Raw genomic sequence first — 22,802 nt, 5'->3', positions numbered from 1 at the left:
AATCTGCAAAATTCTTATTAAATTACATGGAATCATGTTTTATTATCTATTTTGAAATCTAGGAAATATAGCTACAGGTTTCTTACATCAGTTATATGTCATGAATGTATACATTGATAAAATAGTAAACAAATATGGTAACCTGCATCAAAGGGGAAGACTTTCACATTTTGGAATTATCAAAATTGATGCACTTTTAAAATAACAGAATAACAGCGTTGGAAGGGATCTTGGAGGTCTACTAGTCCAACCCCATGCTAAAGCAAGAAACCCTATACATTTCGGTTGTCCAATCTCTTCTTAAAAACCTCTAGTGCTGAAGCACCTACAACTTCTGGAGGCAAATCATTCCACTGATTAATTGTTTTGTCAGGAAATTTCTCCTTAGTTCTAGGTTGGTTCTCTTTTGAATTAGTTTCCATGCATTGCTTATTGTCTTTAGGTTGATCCTCCCTTCTTTATGACAGCCCCTTAAATATTGGAACACCGCTATCATGTCATCCCTAGTCCTTGTTTTCATTAGACACACCCAGTTCATGCAATCGTTCTTCATATGTTTTAACTTCCAGTCCTGAATCATCTTTGTTGCTCTTCTCTGCACTCTTTCATTCAATAGTATGGGAACTGCAAATTCATGGGCCCATATCCGTAGCAGAAATTAATATTTATCTACCAGAAGATGAGAGCTCTATTTTGTCCTCCAGTTTATCTTCCCTCACCCTGACATTTGATTTTGTCCTAAGCAGCATGGTTAATAAAAATTAAAGACAGTTGGGCCAGTATTGTCTCTCAGCCCAACCCACCTCACAGGGTTGTTGTTGTGGGGAAAATGGGAGGTGTTTAATATGGTCATTACATTGATTCAACTTCTAGTTGATGTTGCAGTGGTATCAGACACAGGGAACGAGACTCTGCGTTCCCTGTGCTGAAATCTCCCTGTTTGTGGGTTCCAAGAGGAGCCATTGCAGGGGCAGTGAAGCAAAGAGACCCTATGAGGTCGCGGAGAGTCGCAGCTATCCTGTCTGACCCAGGGTTTATTTTCCCTCTCAGCCACGACAAGAAGAAGAGGCAGCCTAAAGATGGCTGCCACAAAGCTGGGACAACCGAAGAACAACTAAGACTGGTGCTGGAGCGAAGTAGGTGAACTGTGACTGGAACTGGGGGAGAGGATTTCATTTAGCCTTAAACTTAACCCCAAGAAATAATTTAGAACTATTGGTTCAGAACTATTTGTTAAAGCGGCATCTAAGCATTCTGAGAAAATACCAGACCAGAAGTGAAAGGCGTTAGAGAGAAAAATAATAATTTTTGAAATATACAGAAAAATGGACTCTTAAACTGGGAAGACATGGTACTGGGAAGGCATTTTAAAATGCTGGAATAATTTATTTACAAAACTTATTCTGCTTTTATAATGGATTTGTAAATAAAATGATAATTGACTATTGGCAATACTGAAATTTAAGTTGAGAGTGCCACCTGCTGACAAAAGGAAAAATTACAAGTTTGGAAATACCTACATGAAGGACTGTGAAAATATTTACTGGATTATCCTTAACTCTATCCCATGACTACTGGAGGCTCAAATACAAAAATAAGGAAGCTATCTAATTAAAGGGACCACTGAATGTTATGCTAGAAGATTGAACCTGTAAAAGGGATGCAAAGAGGCTTTGGATAAACTCTGGGACTATTTAAATGGAATTGATTGCATACCTAAGGGATATAAAGAGCTGTAATTAGTACACTCCTTGAAGGGCAATTTAAGGACTGAATAAATAGTTCTTGGACTGCTGGACAAAAGTTGAATTGTTTAAAACAAAATAAATTTCTTCCTTTATAAGGAAGAAATGAGTGGAACTTTGAAGGAGATGGCGTTACTTTTTCAAAACACAAAGGAAAATGGAGAAAGGATTTAAGGAAATTACGGAAAAAATGGAAAATACTATACAAGGGATGATGAGTAAAGACCAAAATGCCCAGGAAAGGGAGGACCCAGCAGAAGAAATGGAAGAAAATATTGAGCTGAAGAATCAAAGAATAAAAGAAGATGACAAGGAGGGGATAACAATGAAAATAACAGTGACTGATGAATTAAATGAGGGGGGAAACATATTAAGAGAGCTGAAAAGAGAATTGGAGATACAGGAAGATACTCTTGAAAGGGAAATAGGGGCCTGGGTAGAAATTTTGGAAGCTAGGCAGTGGAAGAGGGTAGGGGTGGGAGAAATATCTAGATTGAACAGCCAAGAAGTAGATGTAGATAGGGATAAAGATCCAAGAGAGGAATATGGGAGGCAAGTCAAAAAAAGCATAGCAATTAAAATATTGAAGCAGGCAAGAGACGATGGATAGATTATTTCTCCTTTTTGTTGTTGTTCTGACTTGCTTTTCTTTTTCTCTCTCTTTCTTTGCTTTTTTTAATAAAATAAAAGCAATAACAAGAAAACAAGGAATAATTGGATAATGACAGACTGCAACGTAATATAAATGTGTATTATTAATAGAAATATATACTGTTGATTGAAGGTAATAACTATGATTAATTCTTGTTTTAGTTCTATTAGAATGTATGACACCCAGGTGCCACACTGTTCACGCATTGATATATTTGTAAAAAATAAAAAAAACGTATTTAAAAAATATGTTCATTACATTGAGTAATTTGTAAAAATAATAAATATGTAACATACTACATTGCATGATAACATAGCAAAAATGTATTCTCACAATGTTATTTTACACACAGAAAAAACTAAAACAATAGTAACAAAAGAATAGTGTAATAATCAGAATACTATACTAGATAGAAAAATATTCAAATCTGAGTATATATAGAAATTCATAACTTCCTCAGTCTAATGCTCTCAGAGTTGTTTTGATAATAATCATGGGGAAACAAAAGCATAATATAGTGTACTTGTTTTGAGCTTCTTAAAGAAAGAATTTAAAAGCATAAAGGTAATTCTCATTTAATGATGAGTCAAATTAATAACAACTTTGAAAAGTGTGCTCTGTGGCCTATAAAGCACTTCTAAGCATTGCAAAACATTGCACCCCCCCCCCCAAGTGTAGACCAATCGCCGGGTGCTCGGCGATTGGTCTACACTTACAATATTGCCAAGCCTTCACCAAGCCTCCCCCACAATGATCTGTGATCACCATTTGCAATGGTCTCTGCTGACTTCCTCAAAAAGTCAATGGGGAAGTCAGCAGGAATGTTGCAGCAGAGGGTATGGAACGGGTGAAATGCTCCCTGTTTGGACCGGATCGCCCAATCCGGTAGCGATGGTGGTGCGTGGTTCGGAGAACCGGTAGCAAAAATCCCTGCCCCCCCCATGCCCAGCTGAGCTGCGCAATCATCAGAGGCTTTTTTTTTACTTTTAAAAGCATTTTTTCTACAACCTCTTCGTCTGAAAAAATGCTTTAAAAAGTAAAAAAAAAAGCCTCTGATGATTGGGCGGCTCAGCTGGGATTGTCAGAGGCTTTTAAAAGCATTTTTTCTACAACCTCTTCAGCCGAAGAGGTTGTAGAAAAAAAAATGCCTTTAAGAACCTCTGACGATCCCAGCTGAGTTGCCTGATCGTCAGAAGCTTTTAAAAGCAGCTTTTTCTGCAACCTCTTAAGGTTGTAGAAAAAATGCTTTTAAAAGTAAAAAAAAAGTTGGCCACACCCACCCAGTCACATTCCCCCACCACCACCAACCCATGCCCACAGAACTGGTAGTAACCAGTTCACCACTGGTATGGAAGTGAGTTGAAATCTTTTGAAGGGTTACAGGAATGGAACTAAAATCTTCAGAATTTCAGCTCTGTTCTGACTGTCCCACAAAAGATTTCCTTCCATGCATAGGCAGGGGGGAAAATACTTTGGTGGGCTGCAGGAATGTTTGAGAGCAAAAGGCTATTTCCTAGGAACTGAAATCCTCAGCAGGCAGACCTTTCACTCTCAGAGCTGTGTCCAAAGAGGATTTCAGCTTTGTGTATAGTTGAAATGTTTTAGCAGGCAGCACTTTCCTGACCAAGAAGATCACTTAATAACTTCAATCAGGAGTGCCAGGGTTGCAATCATTGAGCAAAGCAGTCACATGGACACAGTGGTGAAATCCAATTTTTTTTACTACCGGTTCTGTGGGTGTGGCTTGGTGGGCATAGTGTGGCTTGGTGGGCATGGCAGGGGGAAAATACTGCAAAATCTCCATTCCCACCCCACTCCAGGAGAAGGATACTGCAAAATCCCCTTTCCCTCCCCACTACTGGGGGAAGGATATTGCAAAATCTCCATTCCCACCCCACTCTGGGGCCAGCCAGAGGTGGTATTTGCCAGTTCTCCAAACTACTCAAAATTTCCGCTACTGAACTGCTCAAAATTTCTGTTACTGGTTCTCCAGAACCTGTCAGAACCTGCTGGATTTCACCCCTGCATGGACATCTCACTTAATGATTGCTTCACTCAATGAATGAGATTCCAACCTCTGTTAGGATTGTTAAACAAAGGCTACCTGTATAATAAATATTGCAGATTTGAAAATCAATTGAAATATTAGCCATTCAGATTTTAATTATTTGTAGTTAATATAACAATAAATGTAAATAAAACATTAGCATTTATCTAAATTAGGTTTAGTGAATTGGGAGAATAGAGAATTACAAGAAATATTGGCAAGGATGAAGACACATATAATAATAATATAGTATTCTATAGAATCTAATGGACAACTGAAAGCTCAAGCTATAAAGCTACAACAGTTTTCTACTATTGCTCCTTAGCAACTAGTATTTGGGATACTGAAAAAAGAATGCAATCTAACCCCAACACATACGGAATAACACTTACTTCTTGATACCTGGCAATTCCCCCATTAACTGCTGCATCAATTACACCATTCAAACACATTGTAAGTGGATTGATATTCTGCATCTGTCGAGTCTGACACTGACTGATCAATGTCCTTAACTGCTGGTTTTTATTTTCCAATACTTCAATAGCATTCTCCAATGGGCTCATTTCCACCTAGACATCGTTAACAAAAATGGCAAAAATAAAACAAGGAAGGCTGATTTGCACCTGAAAGTCACAACAATATATGCTGATTTTCACACTATTTCATAGTCTGTCATTCTGAGATTTTCATGTTGAATGAAAATCTCTAAATTCTGGCATTCTTTATGGTTTTTATAATTACGGATGTAATTTATGATTACCAATTTGTATAAGTTCTTAAAACAATATTTGGAGGGATTACAATGTTTTTTTCCTTTTCTGAATAAATTGTTCACAATTCAGTTCCAATGATATCAATAAATTTTAAGTGGTAGCATATAAATCCAATTTTGGAAAACTTGGCACTTTAGCTTCTACTGTATGTGTAAGCAGATGAAAGTTACATAGAACTAGAAATGGGAAGATAGTTTTGAAATCCTAACTGCATAACTGATAACTATATCACAGGAAGCACACAGTTCATTTTAATCTCATTTGATGAACAAGTCATTTATTAATTTGTATTTTTATTTATAACATTTGGCTGATTTATTTATTTACTGTACTTACTTACTAGATTTATAAAACCATCCAACTCAAACAAGTGACTCTGGGCAACATACCATATCAAAAAAATAAATAATAAATTAAATCCCATTCCACCCCACATTTAACATACACAAAATATAAATGTGAAGTGCAGAATATCAAATGGTGACCAAACACCATCATAAAAACAACCAAAAGGGAATTCCATTCAATCAGCTCCAAATACTTAAGGAAAAAGTAAAATCTAAACTCTCAAACAAGGTTGAAGCTGTTTAAGTCTGGTGGCACATATGAACCCCTAACCACAAACTGAAGAATTGTTAGAGAAACCTTTCTCCAAATAAGTTATTCACAATTTAACATGGCCATAACCATATGGCCATGTTAAAATACAGAAGTGTCTACTGTTGAACATTTAATTGTAGCCAAAATTTATAAAAATAACTCTGACATTTTAATTATATAGAACCTCCAGATGTTATGAATATATTTTGTTATTTATTCACATAATTTGTTTCAATAGCTTCTCATAACCATTCAATGAGCCATACTAAAAAAATATAATTATATCAGTCCTAATTACATAGGTACAATTCAAGTACCAATTCATCACACTTTTAAATGAGTGATTATTATTAAATGTTGTTGTTAGTTGAGAAGTCATGTCCAACCCATCGCGACCCCATGGACAACATTCCTCCAGGCCTTCCTGTCCTCTACCATCCTCTGGAGTCCATTTAAGCTCATGCCTACTGCTTCAGTGACTCCAGCCAGCCACCTCATTCTCTGACGTCCCCTTCTTCTTTTGCCCTCAATCTTTCCCAGCATTAGGCTCTTCTCCAGTGAGTCCTTCCTTCTCATTAGGCGGCCAAAGTATTTGAGTTTCATCTTCAGGATCTGGCCTTCTAAAGAGCAGTGAGGGTTTATCTCCTCTAGGATTGACCGGTTTGATCACCTTGCAGTCCAAGGGACTCGCAGAAGTCTTCTCCAGCACCATAGTTCAAAGGCCTCAATTCTTTGGCGCTCAGCCTTTCTTATGTTCCAACTTTCACAGCCATACATTGCAACTGTGAAAACCATAGCCTTGACTATACCGGGGGTGAAAATTTGACCGATTCGGACTGGATCAGATAGTAGCGACAATTGTAAATGGTTTGCCGAACCAGTAAAAACCGGTAAAAACCACCCTGGTTGGCCCCACGCACCCTGCGTGCTCACTGTCTGTTCTCCCTTCGCCACGCGATGTGTCCTTATGTTGACGAAACAGCCGGAAACTGTAGGAAAGGTACATGAAGAGTGAACACACTTCCAGGAGACTGAAAGGGAAACCTACCCCCAACAGTATCTCCTTTCAGAGGATTTGAAGTTAGGACTCGGAGGCGAAGAATTTGCTGACGTTCCAAATAGGGTCTGTCCAACTTCCTATGCTCTCAAGTAAAGTCAAACAAAGCGGGAGGTCGGGGGGCTACCAAAAATCCCCAGAAAGAGCCAAACTGGAACCCACACCTGCTTCTCTGGAGTAGCCACTGGGAACCGGACTGCTTTTATGTAGACGAGGAAAGAGGAAGGGGAAAACCACATATCCTCAGTACTTTGGAGCGTAGGGCTTGCGCTGAAAAAGAGACAGCGGCTGCAGGCTTCTTGCAGTGAAAATAACTGGAGCTGCTCCATGGCGCCACCTTGAACCATGCGCCGGCCATGCACGTGCACACCGTTGCCTGATGCGCCGTTCTGCTTGGACTTGCCCGGGCAAGTCCCTCCGGTGCAGCAGGAGCAGTCAACAATATGCATGTGCGCTATGAAGGGCGATATGCAGGGCGGCACCAGTGCATTCAAGAAGCGGAGCAGCTCCGGTAATTTTCACTGCAATGTGACTGAGTGGGCATGGCCATGAGTGATGTGGAGTTGGCCACACCCACTCAGTCACAGGACACCCCCCCCCAAGCCATGCCCACAGAACTGGTAGGGAAAAATTTTGAATTTCACCCCTGGACTATACACACTTTTGTTGGCAGGGTGATGTCTCTGCTTTTTAGTATGTTGTCTAGATTTGCCATAGCTTTCCTCCCCAGGAGCAAGTGTCTTTTAATTTCTTGGCTGCAAGATCATCTGCGGTGATCTTGGAGCCCAGTCAAATAAAATATGTCACTACCTCCATTTCTTCCCCATCTATTTCCCAAGAATTGAGAGGGCCGGATGCCATTATCTTAGTTTTCGTAATGTTGAGATTCAAGCCAACTTTTGCACTCTCCTTCTTCACCCACATCAAGAGGCTCTTTAGTTCCTTTTTGCTTTCTGCCATTAGAGTGGTATCGTCTGCACATCTGAGGTTGTTGATATTTCTCCTGGCAATCTTAATTCCAACTTTTGATTCATCTAGCCTTGCCTTTCTCATGATGTGCTCTGCATATAAGTTAAATAGGCAGGGTGACAGTATACAGCCTTGCCGGACTCCTTTCCCAATTTTGAACCAATCAGTGCTTCCGTGTCCAGTTCTCACTGTTATTTCTTGACCCGCATATAGGTTTCTCAAGAGACAAATAAGATAGTCTGGTACTCCCATCTATTTAAGAACTTGCCACAATTTGTTGTGATCCACACAATCAAAGGCTTTAACATAGTCAATGAAGCAGAAGTAGATGTTTTTCTGGAATTCCCTAGCTTTCTCCATGATCCAGTGTATGTTGGCAATTTGATCTCTAGTTTTTCTGCCTCTTTGAAATCCTGCCTGTACTTCTGGTAGTTTTCGATCCACATACTGCTGGAGCCTAGCTTGTACGATTTTGAGCATAACTTTACTAGCATGTGAAATGAGTGCAATGATGCGATAGTTTGAATGTTCTTTGGCATTGCCTTTCTTTGGAATTGGATTGTAAACTGACCTTTTCCAATCCTGTGGCCACTATTGAGTTTTCCAAATTTGCTGGCAAATTGTGTGTAGCACTTTTACTGTATCGTCTTTTAAGATTTTGAATAGCTCAGCTGGAATACAGTCTCCTCCACTAGCTTTGTTGTTGCTCAGATTTCCTAAGGCCCATTTGATTTCACATTCTAGGATGTCTAGCTCGAGGTCAGTGACCACCCCATCATGGTTATCAGGGATGTTAAGCTCATTCTTGTATAGTTCTTCTGTGTAATTTTGCCACCTCTTCTTAATCTCTTCTGCCTCTGTTAGGTCCCTGCCATTTTGGTCCTTTATCATGCCCATCTTTCCATGAAATGTTCCCTTCATATCTCCAATTTTCTTGAAGAGATCTCTGGTCCTCTCTATTCTATTGTTTTCTTCTATTTCTTTGCACTGTTCATTTAAGAGAGCATTTTATCTCTTCTAGCTATTCTCTGGAATTCTGCATTCAATTGGCTCTTTCTCCCTTGCCTTTCCCTTCCCTTCTTTCCTCGTCTATTTGCAAAGCTTCCTCAGACAACCATTTTGCTTTCTTGCCTTTCTTTTTCTTTGGGATGGTTTTAGTTGCTACTTCTTGTACAATGTTGCGAACTTCCATCCATAGTTCTTCAGGCACTCTGTCTATCGGATCTAATTCCTTAAATCTATTTGTCACTTCTATTGTATATTCATCAGGGATATGATTTAGTTCATACCTGAGTGGCCTGGTGCTTTTCCCTATTTTCTTCAATTTAAGCCTAAATTTTACAATGAGAAGCTCATGATCTGAGCCACAATCACTCCTGGTCTTGTTTTTATTGACTACATAGAGCTTCTCCATCTTTGGCTGCAGAGCACACAGTCAATCTTATTTCTGTGTTGACCATCTGGTGATGTCCATGTGTAGAGTCATCTCTTGGGTTGTTGGAAAATAGTGTTTGCTATGATCATCGTATTCTCTTGACAAAATTCTATCAGTCTGTGCCCTGCTTCATTTTCAAGGCCAAACTTGCCTGTTATTCTGGTTATCTTTTGGCTTCCTACTTTAGCATTCCAATCCCCCATGATGATGATAAGGACATCATTTTTTTGTGTTAATTCTATAAGGTGCTTCATAGAACCAGTCAATTTCATCGTCTTCAGCACCAGTAGTTGGGGCATAGACTTGGACTACTGTGATATTGAATGGTTTGCCTTGGATTTGAAGTGAGATCATTCTATCATTTTGAGGATTGTATCCCAGTATTGCTTTTTCTACTCTTTTATTGACTATGAAGACTACTCCATTTCTTCTGAGGGAATCTTGCCCGCAGTAGTATACCTGATGGTCATCTGAATTAAATTCACCCATTCCTGTCCATTTTAGTTCGCTGATTCCTAAGATGTTGATGTTCAGTCTTGTCATCTCCTGTTTGACCACGTCCAGCTTGCATTCCAGGTTCCTATGGAGTATAGCTCTTTACAGCATCAGACTTTCCTTTCACCACCAGATACATCCACGGCTGAGAATGCTTTTGCCTAGTTGCTTCACTCTTTCTGGTGCTACTAGTACTAGCCCTCTGCTCTCCCCCAGTAGCATATTGGACACCTTCCGACCTGAGGGGCTCATCTTTCAGTGTCATATCTTTTTTCCTTTTGGTACTGTCCATGGGGTTTTCATGGCAAAGATACTGGAATGGGTTGCTATTTCCTTCTCCAATGGATCACGTTTTGTCAGAGTTCTCTGCTTTGTCTGTCTTGGGTGGCCCTGCACGGCATAGCTCAAAGCTTCATTGAGCTATGCAAGCCCCTTCGCCACGACAAGGCAGTAGCTTCTCATAACCATTCAATGAGCCATACTAAAAAAATATAATTATATCAGTTCTAATTATATAGTTACAATTCAAGTACCAATTCATCATACTTCTAAATGAGTGATTTTTATCAAATAAATGCCTTAAATAGGAATTCCAAAGACCAGAAAATTCTGTAAGAATAATGTACTTATTCTATGATTAAGGATGAGTCTGAAAAAAGTTACTGGACAACATTAGCACTGGAGCTAGTATGAGAATATTTTGGTATTCAGATATTAGAGCAACATATTCAATATACCATCTCGTATTGTATTATTTATTAAGCAACATAATAAAGGAGTTCAATATCATATTGTACTATAGAACATCACATATTTAAATTTATTTCTCTTAGCCATAGCTCTTCATATTCAAGTAATAAAACTGTAATTATCAATTCATCAATTTATCAAGTTTTAAAGCACTAATAATTCTATAAACAAATTTCTTCCTTTCCTTTTCTCTCTGACTTCTTAGAACAGATTCCAAATCAGACTTGAGCTTTATTGTTATTTGCTATTTTTTATTCTAATATAAGCAATTTAAAGCATGGATGCAAAATATATTTGACATCTAATATTCTATGGTAATAATGGAGGGTCATCTATTTTTCCCAGCTTGTACTCACAACTTCACGTTTCTCCACTTCAAACCATCGGGAAATTCCTGGCAAACTCTGCACCAAGATCAGTGTTGTTCTCTCTACCCACAAACTCTGAAATAAAAAATAAAATGCCAATTACATAATCTATTTTTGGAGTGAGGCATCATAAAGTTGAGTCCTGGAACATGTATCTACAATAATTTATGTATTTAATTTTGAATGATAAAAAGGTAGAGGGAATATTTATCAGTTTATTTAAATAAAATGGGATAGTAACTTTCTTGGCAGTAACTCAAAAGTGATTTGGTACAGCTTTTTTCTGAATTTTTTTTTCAACATCTCAATATAACCTACAGTATTAGCAAATGAACCCCCAGCCAAGTACTAACCAGCCCAAACACTGCTTAAATTCCAAGCCCATTCAAAGTTCTTCAAGTGCTGCCTTCTAACATAGACAATAGAAATAGAAATTTAAAAGATCTTGATAAGTTAAAAAAAAACATCTAAAATAACAGAATTCAAAGAATGGCAAAGATGTTGGAGACTCATTCTTTGATGAAAGCTTGAAGGAACTGGAAGTGCTTAGCATAATAAAGACTCAACAAGTGATGAAAATTCTTGATCTCAGAAAACTCATAATCTACTTTCTTCTAACCGTGGCAAAGTTCATTTGCTTAAGTTTTAGACAACACGTACTCAGGTCTCTAGATCAGAGGTCCCCAATCCCCGGTCCATGGACTGGCACCAGTCCTGTGGCATGCCAGAAATTGGGCTGTGCAAACAAGAGAAGCCCCATCCATGAGATGAAAGCAGCACATGAAACCACATCCCCTCCAGTCTGTGGAAAATCCTCTCTCCACAGAACCGGTCCCTGGTGCCAAAAGGATGGGGGCCATTGCTCTAAATGATTCTGCCGCTAGTCAGTTTGACAGAACTGTGTCCCTCTGGCTTCTGTTTGATAATTTAGCTTTAAGCTTTTCATCTTTGCTGGGTACCTAGGTTCCTTTTTTTTCCTAATCAGTACTATCAGTCCTCATCACTATCTCTTGTTTCCATATAAGTTTCAGTAGAAAAATAGGGATTGGGAAGATAAGCAGATTGGGAAAAGAGGCATTTTGGGCTAAAGAACTGCAAATCAGAGTTTGGAGTTTTGAAGCTGGGGGTTTATTTTTTCTTTAAGACTATTTTGGATTGCAGAGGAAATTAAAGAGATAAATTGGACAAAGGAAAAGATGAGAAGGGACTGACTTTGGGATGTTTTGGAAACTGGCAAGTGGATTTTGATAAGAAGTGGTCTAGTGACTTTGTAATAGAAGGGGGAAGATATATAAGAAAAAAAGAAGAAGAAGAAGGAAAGCTGTTTGTTGTTTCCTTTCGTTTGATGAGGCTATAAATTTTGGAAGATTTTGGAATAGTGGTACTTTGGAATATTATTTTTTCTTTCTGGTTTTTCTCTTTTTGTGCCTTTTCCTCTTTCTTTTTTCTTGTAGAAATTCCCTCTTCCTGGACTTAAAAGAGTTCATTGGCAGGGTTTTTGTTTTTGTTTTTTTTTTAAAGTTTTTTGGGGGGAGATATATACATTTTTTTTCATCTTTTTATCGCCTGGTTGGATATTTTGGGCAAATACCTGAGTTTTGGACTAGTGAATTTTTATTTCTTTTTTTGCGCTGATCTGGTTCTATCTTCTCCCCCCCCCATCTTTTTAATTTTTTCCCCCCTTCATTTTTGCCCTTTTGGGCTGTTTGATTGTTCTTGGCTTTTTGTATAGTTTATGGATTAAATCTATGTGGATTAGGGTATCAAGAACTTGAAGAATCTGATTGGGCATTTTGAATTTAAAGAAATTGAATATTTGGATTATAAAACTGGGTAGTAAAATTTGAAAAATATTTTTTCTCTTTTGCTTTTCTTTTTCCTTTTCTTTCTTTCTTTCTTTCTTTCTTTCTTTCTTTCTTTCTTTTTTTCTTTTTTTCTTTCTTTTTTGCCTTTTTGGGGCATCTTGACTGTTTTTGATTTTTCATTGTTTTTGGTGTTGTTTTTTCAGTTACAGTCTTTCTACCTTTTTTTTTTATCCTATATGGATTAAATCTATGTGGATTAGGGTAGCAAGAACCTGAAGAGTCTGAGTGGGCAGTTTGAATTGTAGAAATCGAATATTTGCATTATAAATTGGGCAGTAAGATTTGAAAAACAACAACAAGAAGAAGATGAAGAAAACAACACAACATTCATCATCACCATCAATATCTGCAGCATCTGGTACTATTGGGCAAAAAAACAACAGAACCCATGCCACAGCAAGAGAAAATAAACATAGAATTAAAAAATATGCTACAGACTACATATGAAGATCTTAAGACAAGATTAGACAAGGTAGATGGGAGAATGGAAAAAATGGAAGGAGAATTGAAAGAAGTTAAAGAAATGATAGGGAAAAATGAACAACGATTGCAGCAAATGGAAGGAAAAGCAAAAGCAACGGAGAAAAAAGTTGAAGAGATGAACTGTAGACTTACAATTACTGATAAAAATCAGGAAAAAACAATTATAACCCTGGAAATGGATAAAGCTGATTTTTATCTAAGATAAAACATTGAAGAAGAAAAGGGAGAAAATTTAGCAGAGAAAATTGCAGAGATACTAGCAGAAGCAATGGAAGAAAGTAAGGAAGGGATATTAAGTGGAATTGATGAGATATAGAGAGTGCACACAAGATATGCAATATAATCTACTTAGAGAAATTCATGTCAGATTCACCAAGAAAACACTGAGAACAGTGATATTGCAATTGATGAGAAACACAACGATAAAACATAAAAGGAGAGAAGTACTGGCACTGAAACAAATTCCAAGAAGAGATTTGAGAAAAGAATATCAATTTCTCACGAAATGTTTAATAAAGAGAGGAATAAATTTTAGATGGTTGATTCCAGAAGGAATATTGGTGAACAGAGAAGAACAAAGATACAGACTAGATTCAATAGAGAAAGCAGAGTTATTTTATAAACAATACATAGATGTCCAAGAGGAAGGAAGGTTGAGGGAAGAAAAAGGGGATGAACAACAGGAGGAGAAGAAAGAACAGCCAAGAGAGACAACAAAAGAACAAGAAGAGAGAGTGTTAAGAGAAGGAGCAAGGGCGAAAGAAGTTAAGGAACTAAGGGAGATAAGAATGACTAGATCAACAAAGCAAATAAATAAGAAATGGAAGAAGAAATTAAAATAATATCATTGAATATAAATGGATTAAACTCAGTGATAAAGAGAAGAAAAATATTTAATAAATTAGAGAAGTTAAAATTAGAAATTATATGTTTACCAGAAGTGCATATTAGAAAACAACATAAATTTTTTTTGGAGCAAATAAAACTAGGGACATTGTATACAACTTTGGCTGGTCAAAGCAAAAGAGGAGTAGCATTTTACATCAAACAGACAATACAATCCAAACAAATATATGAGGATGAGGAAGGAAGAGTATTAATGGTAGAAATTGTAATGAACTATAAAAAAATATTAATTGTGGGTATATATGCTCCAAATGAAAATCAAGAAGAATTTTATGCAAAATTACACCAGAAAATATTAGAATATGAATATGAAGATATTTGCATAATTGGAGATTTTAATGCGATTGTTGATAATGAGTTAGATTATAAATCTACAAAAATGAATAAAAAACCAAGAAAGACACTCCCGAAAACATTCTATACAATGGTAGATGAATTAAGTTTACAAGATGCTTGGAGGGAAAGAAATTTAAAGGAAAAACAATATACATTCTATTCAAACAGGCATATGTCATCGTCAAGAATAGATATGGTGTGGATGTCCATAGACTTAATATCCAAGATAGAAAACATTGATATAGAAGCAAATATATGGGCATCCAATAATGATGATATGGAAAGGACAAAAAAAAAAAAGAATGAGATGGACATTAAATCAAAGCCTATTAAATGAGAAAGATTTTACACAATATATGGAAAAAGAATTGACTTTTTTCTTCAAAGAAAATAGAAAAGAAGATACATCACTGCAAAATGTATGGGACACTAGCAAAGCATATATAAGGGGTTTGGCAATGACATATGCAGGAAAAACAAACAAACAGGACAAACTCAAAAGAAGTTGGAACAGGAATATAAGAAGTTAGAGAAGGAATTGCAAAAAAATCCACAAGACAAAAAAACTAAAAACCTAATGGAATTGGGGAGACATAAATTGAATTTAATAGAAAATGAAGAATTGGCAAGGAAAATAAAAGCATCAAAGCAAAACTTTTTTGAAAATGCAAATAAACCAGGAAGGTGGCTGGCATACAAGATGAAGAAGGAAAAAGAAAGGAAACTGATAACTCAATTATTAGATCAAAGGGGAAAGATATGTTACCGAAATGAGGAAAAGAAAAAGATAATTGAGAAATATTATAAGAAATTATATCAACAAGAGCAGATACCAGAAGAAAGGATAGAACAATATTTGGAAAAGGTAATGACCCCTAAAATACCAGAACAATTTTAAAAAGCATTAGAAGAAAGAATAACAATGATGGAATTGATGGAGGGAATTAAAAGGCAGAAGAATGGAAAAACCCCAGGACCAGATGGGCTACCAGCAGAAGTATATAAAAAGTTGCAAGATGTACTAAGTAATATATTGTTACAAGTATGTAATGATTTGTTAATAGAAGCCAAGGCACCGAATTCATGGATGGAGGCATATATAACTCTTATACCAAAAGAAGAAACAGATTTACAACAAATAAAGAATTATAGACCAATTTCACTATTAAATACAGATTATAAAATATTTGCATCAATTATGGCAGAAAGATTGAAGAGGCTTTTAAATGAATTTATACACCCAGACCAAAATGGTTTTTTGCCTAAAAGACAAATTAGGGACCATATAAGAATTATTTTGGATACATTGGAAGGCATGAGGCACATTCAGAGAAACAAATGGCATTGTTATTTTTAGATGCGCAGAAAGCATTTGATAATGTGAATTGGCAATTTATGATTTTACAATTACAAAAGATGGATTTTGGGGACAGATTTATCAATATGGTTAAGACCATATATAAAGACCAATCGGCTAAAGTAATAATAAACAGTTAAATAACAGAGAAAGTAGATATAAGAAAAGGAACCAGACAAGGATGTCCATTATCTCCACTATTATTTATTCTGACCCTAGAAATTTTAAACAGGAAAATAAGACAAGACAAAGAAATAAAAGGGATGAGAATTAAAAAAGAAGAGTATAAACTACAAGCATTTGTGGATGATTTAGTATTCATTATGGAAGAACCAATAAAAATGGGTCCAAAGTTAATTGAGCAAATAGAGGAATATGGAAAAGTAGCTGGGTTGAAAATAAATAAAGATAAACAAAAATTATAGTTAAAAATATGAGAGAAAAACAAAAGAAGCAATTAATGGAGAAGTTAGATATTCAAATAGTGAAGAAAGTGAAATATTTGGGTATCCAATTAATCTCAAGATGTATTACAGTGAAGGAAGATAACTATTATAAATTAAGAAATCAAATTGAAACAGATTTGGAAAAATGGAAAAATTTACAATTATCTTTAATGGGGAGAATAGTGTTAATCAAAATGAATGTATTGCCAAGATTGTTGTTTCTTTTTCAAACAATTCCAATAAAGTTGGAGAAAAAATACTTTGAAAGTTTGAATACAATGATGTGGAAATACATATGGCAAGGGAAAAAAGCGAGAATTAACCTTAAATTGCTTCAACACTCCAGGTTTAGAGGAGGATTTGGTCTACCAAATTGGGAATTGTATCATCAAGTGGTGATGTTAACTTGGATTAAAGAATGGATCTTATTGAGAAATACAAGACTATTGACTTTGGAAGGACATGACCTACAACTAGAATGGCATGCTTTCTTATGGTATGGAAAAAATCAGATTCACGGATATTTCCAGAGACATTGTGTAAGGAATGGCTTGTTGGTAGTATGGAAAAGAGTGAAAGAAAAACATAATATGGAAGTACCAATGTAGTTTTCAACAATAGAAGCGTTAACACATCCAAATATGATTAACATGGACAAGATTGTAAGATATAAAGACATTTTAACAGAGAAGGGAGAATTAAAACAGAAACAAGACTTAGAAAAACAAGGGATTGAGACTGATTGGTATACAGGGCTGCAGATACAATCAAGATATGATAAAGACAAGTATTTGTACTAGCCCTGTGATTGAATCTAAGGAATGGAGAAAGAGTGAAAGTTTGTTAAAATGGCGTCCAGCTTCAGCGGTAGGAAAAGCTGAAAGCGAAAGTGGATTTGCATGATTGTTTCAATATGCTACAAAGTACTTAAAGTAACAGCGCTGGCTAGAATAAAACAGAAAAGTCTTTTTTAAAGAGATCTTGATCTATTCCTTCTCCCTTAATTGATTAAAGTTGGGGAAATTTTTGAGAGGACTTTGTGGTGGTGAAAAGGGAGGGAAGACTTCCTTTTTTAGAAAAAGTTAGACTATGTGGCAGAATGGCTTCAAAGCAAACAAAACCAGACACTAAAGCTGTAGGGGGGGGGGCTCCCTCACTTATAAGTCACAAGAGCAGCCTTCCAGCTTGCAGACACAGAGCCAGATAAAGGAGACTGGTTTTGAAGATTTGAAGGAATTTATTGTTGCGGCTCTGATGAAACAAGATGAAATTATGGATCAGAAGTTTAAAAAATCTCAACAGGAAATTAAGGAGGTGGTTCAAGAAAAGTATGACAAGGTGAAGCAAGATATACTGACAGTTTGGACTGGCTTCTCAGAAGCAGTTGTCCAGATTGATAAAAAAGTGGAAGAACTTAGTTCAGAAGTAGAATCCAAAATGAAGGAATGATTGATTATAAAATTTCTAATGTGGACAATAAAACACAAAGGATTGTAAATGAAATGACAATGATGTAATTTAGATTTATGGAGTTTGCTGTAAGATTGAGAGGCATAAAGGAAAATAACAGAGAGGATTTGAGAAGGGTCTGTGCTGATGCCTTGGCTGTGATGCTAAAGGTTAGCCCTGAAGAGATTTTGTGCAAGATTGACAAGGTTTACAGAGTGAATTCAGGGAAAGGCAATTGCCTAGAGATGTGGTGATCTACTTTATAGATAGAAGAATAAGAAATTTTGCAAAAGTCTTTTGTCTTGCAAAAGTCTTTTGTCTCTACCTTACAAGTGGATGGAAGGCAGATTGGGATTTATAAAGAGCTTCCGCCTAAGATGTTAAGAGACAGAAAGGATTTTGGATTTTTGGTGACTGAATTAAAGAAACAACAAATTCCATTTAGATGGGATGCTCCAGTTGACATAATATTGAGGTATCAAGGAGAGAGATATCAACTAAATACTGTGGAAAAAGCAGAAGAATTTTACCTCAATGTTTTAAAAATTGGCCTAACATCTCCATGTACATCTTCAGTGTTAGGAATACAGAAGGGTGATAAAGAAAAGCAATTTGAACAAGAGATTGAATTGCAGTGGAAGCAGTTGGAGATGGAGGCAATGGAAACACAAGGAGCCACAGGGGGTTATAAAGCTAAAGATCAGCGTATAACTCTTTCAGCCTACAAACAACAACAACAGCAGAGGTCTAAGTCACTATACAAGAAGGGAGTCAAGGGTAAAACACAAAAACTCGAAGCCATGGGAGGAGCCAAACCGAATATAACAAGGGGGTAAAATACCCCCTTAAGAGGAAGCAGGTTCTACAAAATCAGAAAATTTTAGACCAATATCTCTCTAGAATACGGATCATAAAATTTTTGCAAAAGTATTAGCCAACAGATTAATGCCAGTTATCTAAGAGGTGATTCATTATGATTAAGCAGGACTTATAGAAGGCAGATATATGAAAGATAATGTGAGGCAAATTACAGATTTATTGGACTATTTTGAGAGGAATAAACAGATCCCTGCAATGCTGGTGTTTTTGGATGCGGAGAAGGCCTGTGATCAAGTGAATTGAAACTTTCTATCACAAACTTTGAGAAAGATGGATTATGAGTGCGTTGAAGGGAATAGCTATAAGGCAAGAGGAATACAGAACAAGGGCATTTGCAGACGATCTGGTTGTTACCCTAACACGATTGATGGAATTAACAATTCAGATGTAAGACATTATAGAAGAAAAAACAAAGACGACCGTTGTGGTTGGATTTTGGTTATATCATACGGAATATAAATATAAAGTCACTCGGGGGGGGGGTTTATATATAGAAGTATTCTTCAATGATGGGGGCAGATGGTAATTAAAGACATTAAATATACTTTTGGAAGAAGGGATTAATCTGAGGTGATTGTTTGGATGTTACATATTATCATATATACCTGCAAGAAAGTGACGGCTTTTTGGATAAAAATTTGGTGGGTTATGTAAAATGTTTTGAGGAAAAAACTCCAATTTTCTCCTCAATTGTTTTTATTGGGTATAGTTAAGGATTTTTCACTGGGTGAAATAAAATTGATATTGTATATGGTGATAGCAGCTAGGTTATTGATTGGTTAATATTGGGAAAGGGATGTTATGTTTACTATCGAAGAATGGGCTCTGAAGGTGGCCAGTTTTTTGGTGAAGATTTCAGCATATTTAAAAGACCGGACCCAAGAGATCTATGTACGGGAGTGGAGAAATGAATGGATTATGCAGAATAAATATTAAATCAGGAAGTATCAGATAACTTTTAGCTGAACGTTGTGTAGAAATGTATAGTATATATGAGGTAGAATAGTTGTATGTTAGGAAGAAATGTATAGTACACAGGGGGTAGAGTAGATGGGCGGTAAAGTATTATATAATGTGATTTGGATTTGGATTTCACCCTGGGGAAGTCATGGGGGTAGGGGAGGGTAAGGGAGGGTTAGGGAGGGAAAGGGGGGGGAAAGGGGGGAAAATCTGTATTTGTAAAACTTTTTCAATAAAAAAATAGTATGATAAAGACTTGAAACAATACGGTTTTAATTTGGGGGAATCAGAGTTGGATCAGATAATGATTGGAAAAGATGAAAAAATGATTAAAAGACTGTATAATTATTTGTTGCAAATTAGATTGGAAGATGAGCAGGGGTGAAATGCTCCCGGTTTAGACCGGATTGCCCGATCCGGTGGTGATGGCGGCGGGTGGTTCAGAGAACCGGTAGCAAAAATTCCTGCACTCCCACCCCCCATCATGCCCAGCTGGGCCGCACGATCATCAGAGGCTTTTTTTTTACTTTTAAAAGCATTTTTTCTACATATTTGAAAGACCAATCACAAGAAAGATATATTGTGGACTGGAGAAGATGGATTGATTATATTCAAAACAAATATGGGACTAAAAAGTTTCAAATAGTATATGAATGAATATTTGGATTTAAGAAGATATGTTATTGCTTAGCTACGTAAATAGAGAGTTAAAGTGAAAAAGGGATGAAAAGAGTTTATAGATAGTTAGCATATGTTAGATTAAGATTGCTAAATGAAATACCCTGTATTTCGCTCTGGGAAGTCAGGGGGGGGAGAAGGGGGAGGGGAGGGAGGGGTAATGAGGAGGGAGGTGGGGCTCAAAACTTGGTTAAAATGTTTGTAAAAACTTTTCAATAAAAAAAAAGTTAAAAAAAAGCCTCTGATGATCACGCGGCTCAGCTGGGATCATCAGAGGCTTTTCAAAGCATTTTTTTCTGCAACCTCTTGAACGAAGAGGTGGTAAAAAAAATGCTTTGAAAAGTCTCTGGCAACTCCCAGCTGAGTTGCCTGATCGGCAGAGTGGTATTTTTTAAAATGCCTCTCTGACGATCCCAGCTGAGTTCCCTGATCGGCAGAGAGGTATTTTTTAAAATGCCTCTCTGACAATCCCAGCTGAGTTGCCTGATTGGCAGAGGCATTTCAAAGCATTAGAAAAAATGCTTTGAAAAGTTAAAAAAAAAAAAGTTGGTCACGCCCACCCATTAAACCCCCCCCAAGCCACACCCACAGAACCGGTAGCAACAAATTTTACATTTCACCCCTGATGAAGTGGTAAAAGAGACAATGATAACATGGGCGAAAAATTTTGGATATGCAATAGAATTAGAGAAATGGCAACAACTATGGGAAAGGAATTATAAATTGACAATGGCAACTGCATATAAAGAAAATCTATATAAAATGTTTTATAGGTGGCATATGCCACCAGAAATATTAGCAAAGATGTTTAAGAATAAATCAGCCAAATGTTGGAAATGTTTGCATTTGCCGGGATTATACTATCATATCTGGTGGTCATGTTTAGAAGCAAAAATTATTGGTCTAGAATACAGAAATGGTTGAAGAAATATTACATAAATCTATAGAATTAAAACCAGAGGTTTTTTAATTGGGTATTCTCCCAGAGAGATATAGTAAATAAGATGTGTATTTAACTATACATATAACAGCAGCAAGAATTGTGTTTGCACAAAATTGGAAGACAGAAAAAATTCCATCAGAAGGTGAAGTAATAAAAAAGATTTTAGACTCTGCGGAAATGAATAGATTAACTTTAAGAATAAGAAATAAAGAAGAATCAGTGTATTTCAAGACATGGGAAAGATTTTATACATGGTTAGAAAAGAAATATGAAGATAAGAGGATAGATAAATGATTTAGATAATAGAAAGTTAAACAAGGGAGAGGATACCTTTCAAAGGTAGGTGAAATGAGGACCCAGATTGTGGGGGCAATAAGATGACTTTGTATAAATATACAAAAGTATGAAGGCTATTGCTTAACGCATTGTAAGCCGCCCTGAGTCTCCGGAGAAGGGCGGAATATAAATTAAAGCAAAAAAAAAAAAAAAAAGAAGAAGAAGAAAGAAATAGAAACCCAGATGACACCAGAGTAAATGAAAAAGGGGGATGGGAGGAGAGGAAACAAAAGAAGAATAAGAATAAGTGTACAATTATGATGATAATACTGAGAATAAATCTGAAAAGAAATTGAAAGAAAGTATATACTATTAGAATACAGGAGTTGTTCGGATACCAAACAAGGAGCATATTCCACAGCAAAGAAGATAGAAAGGAGAGAGGAATAGAGGGTAGGAAGAGGAGAGGGAGGGAGAGGAATGGAAGAAAGGGAAAAGGAGAGGAAGGAAGGGTAGAAGTAGGAGAGAAGGTGAGTAGGGGGAAAAGAAGAGGGGAGTGGGGGAAAGGAAGGGGAAGTAGGATGAGGTAGGAGAGGAGGGAAGAGAAAGTAGGAGAGGAGAGGAGGGAGGGAAGGGAAAGAGGAGGAGAAGAAGAAGGGTTGTTGCGAAATGAGGGAAGAAAGGGTAGAAGAGCAACTCCGAATGTAATTAAAATGCCTTATTTTAATGCTTTCTTTAAGGAAAACATGTATATGTAGGATTAATTATGAATAAGAAAATATACATTTTATATTATGTGTATAAGAAATAAAACTGAAAAACTTTTTCTTTAAAAAAAGGAAACTAAAAATATGTATTTAACATATAACAAACCCCGGTGAGTCATTTAGTTTTACTTTTCATTTCTATGAATTCTTCTAGGAAACCATGAAATGAATCAAATATTTGCTAATGAGAATTGGAATGATAATATACCTTGAATTCATTATCTTTGTCTTTGGTCCCTTTGTGAAATGGCCTGTCATATCGGAATCGCCAAATATGATTTACTTTATAAAAACTTTTGATATTATCTGGAATGCCTTCTCTTCGCAATACATCCTGGCTTTCAGGAATTGGTGTCACAGCATAGATTTGCAGATCTATATATAAAATGTTAAGTACTAAGTAAACAGAAGGGGATGCATTTGCTAGATGAAAGAAAGCAAGGTAAAATGCATAACAGTTAAACAAGCAATACTTCTTTTCTGATTTGGAATTTGCCAGAGCAGAGTATCTGGAAAACAAAAATATGAGTTTGCCTAATATTTTAGTCCCACTGTTCTCTTGTACC

General features: G+C 36.5%; 1 protein-coding gene across 12 annotated transcripts in view; it reads right to left on the bottom strand.

Annotated features, from left to right (window-relative positions):
* Positions 1 to 22,802, bottom strand: part of DOCK4 (dedicator of cytokinesis 4) — a 627,777-nt gene that overhangs the window by 33,047 nt on the left and 571,928 nt on the right. For 11 of the 12 annotated variants that reach the window (XR_015728984.1, XM_087874154.1, XM_087874155.1 and 8 more), the window contains 3 exons: positions 22,445 to 22,611; positions 10,880 to 10,966; positions 4,837 to 5,013 (listed from right to left, as the gene is read on the bottom strand). Coding sequence is in view for 11 of the 12 variants with exons in the window: in XM_087874154.1 (XP_087730280.1) it covers positions 4,837 to 5,013; positions 10,880 to 10,966; positions 22,445 to 22,611 (431 nt within the window). In the remaining variant the exon portion in view is untranslated. The remainder of the gene's footprint in view (positions 1 to 4,836; positions 5,014 to 10,879; positions 10,967 to 22,444; positions 22,612 to 22,802) is intronic. The other variant, XM_087874160.1, reaches the window with a different exon arrangement.

The sequence above is a fragment of the Pantherophis guttatus genome, chromosome 7 (assembly GCF_059756535.1).
Source record: "Pantherophis guttatus breed Tessera chromosome 7, ASM5975653v1, whole genome shotgun sequence".
In the NCBI taxonomy this organism is placed as follows: domain Eukaryota; kingdom Metazoa; phylum Chordata; class Lepidosauria; order Squamata; family Colubridae; genus Pantherophis; species Pantherophis guttatus.
Note: the sequence above shows the minus strand (reverse complement) of the source record. Positions and strands in the feature narration are given on the sequence as shown.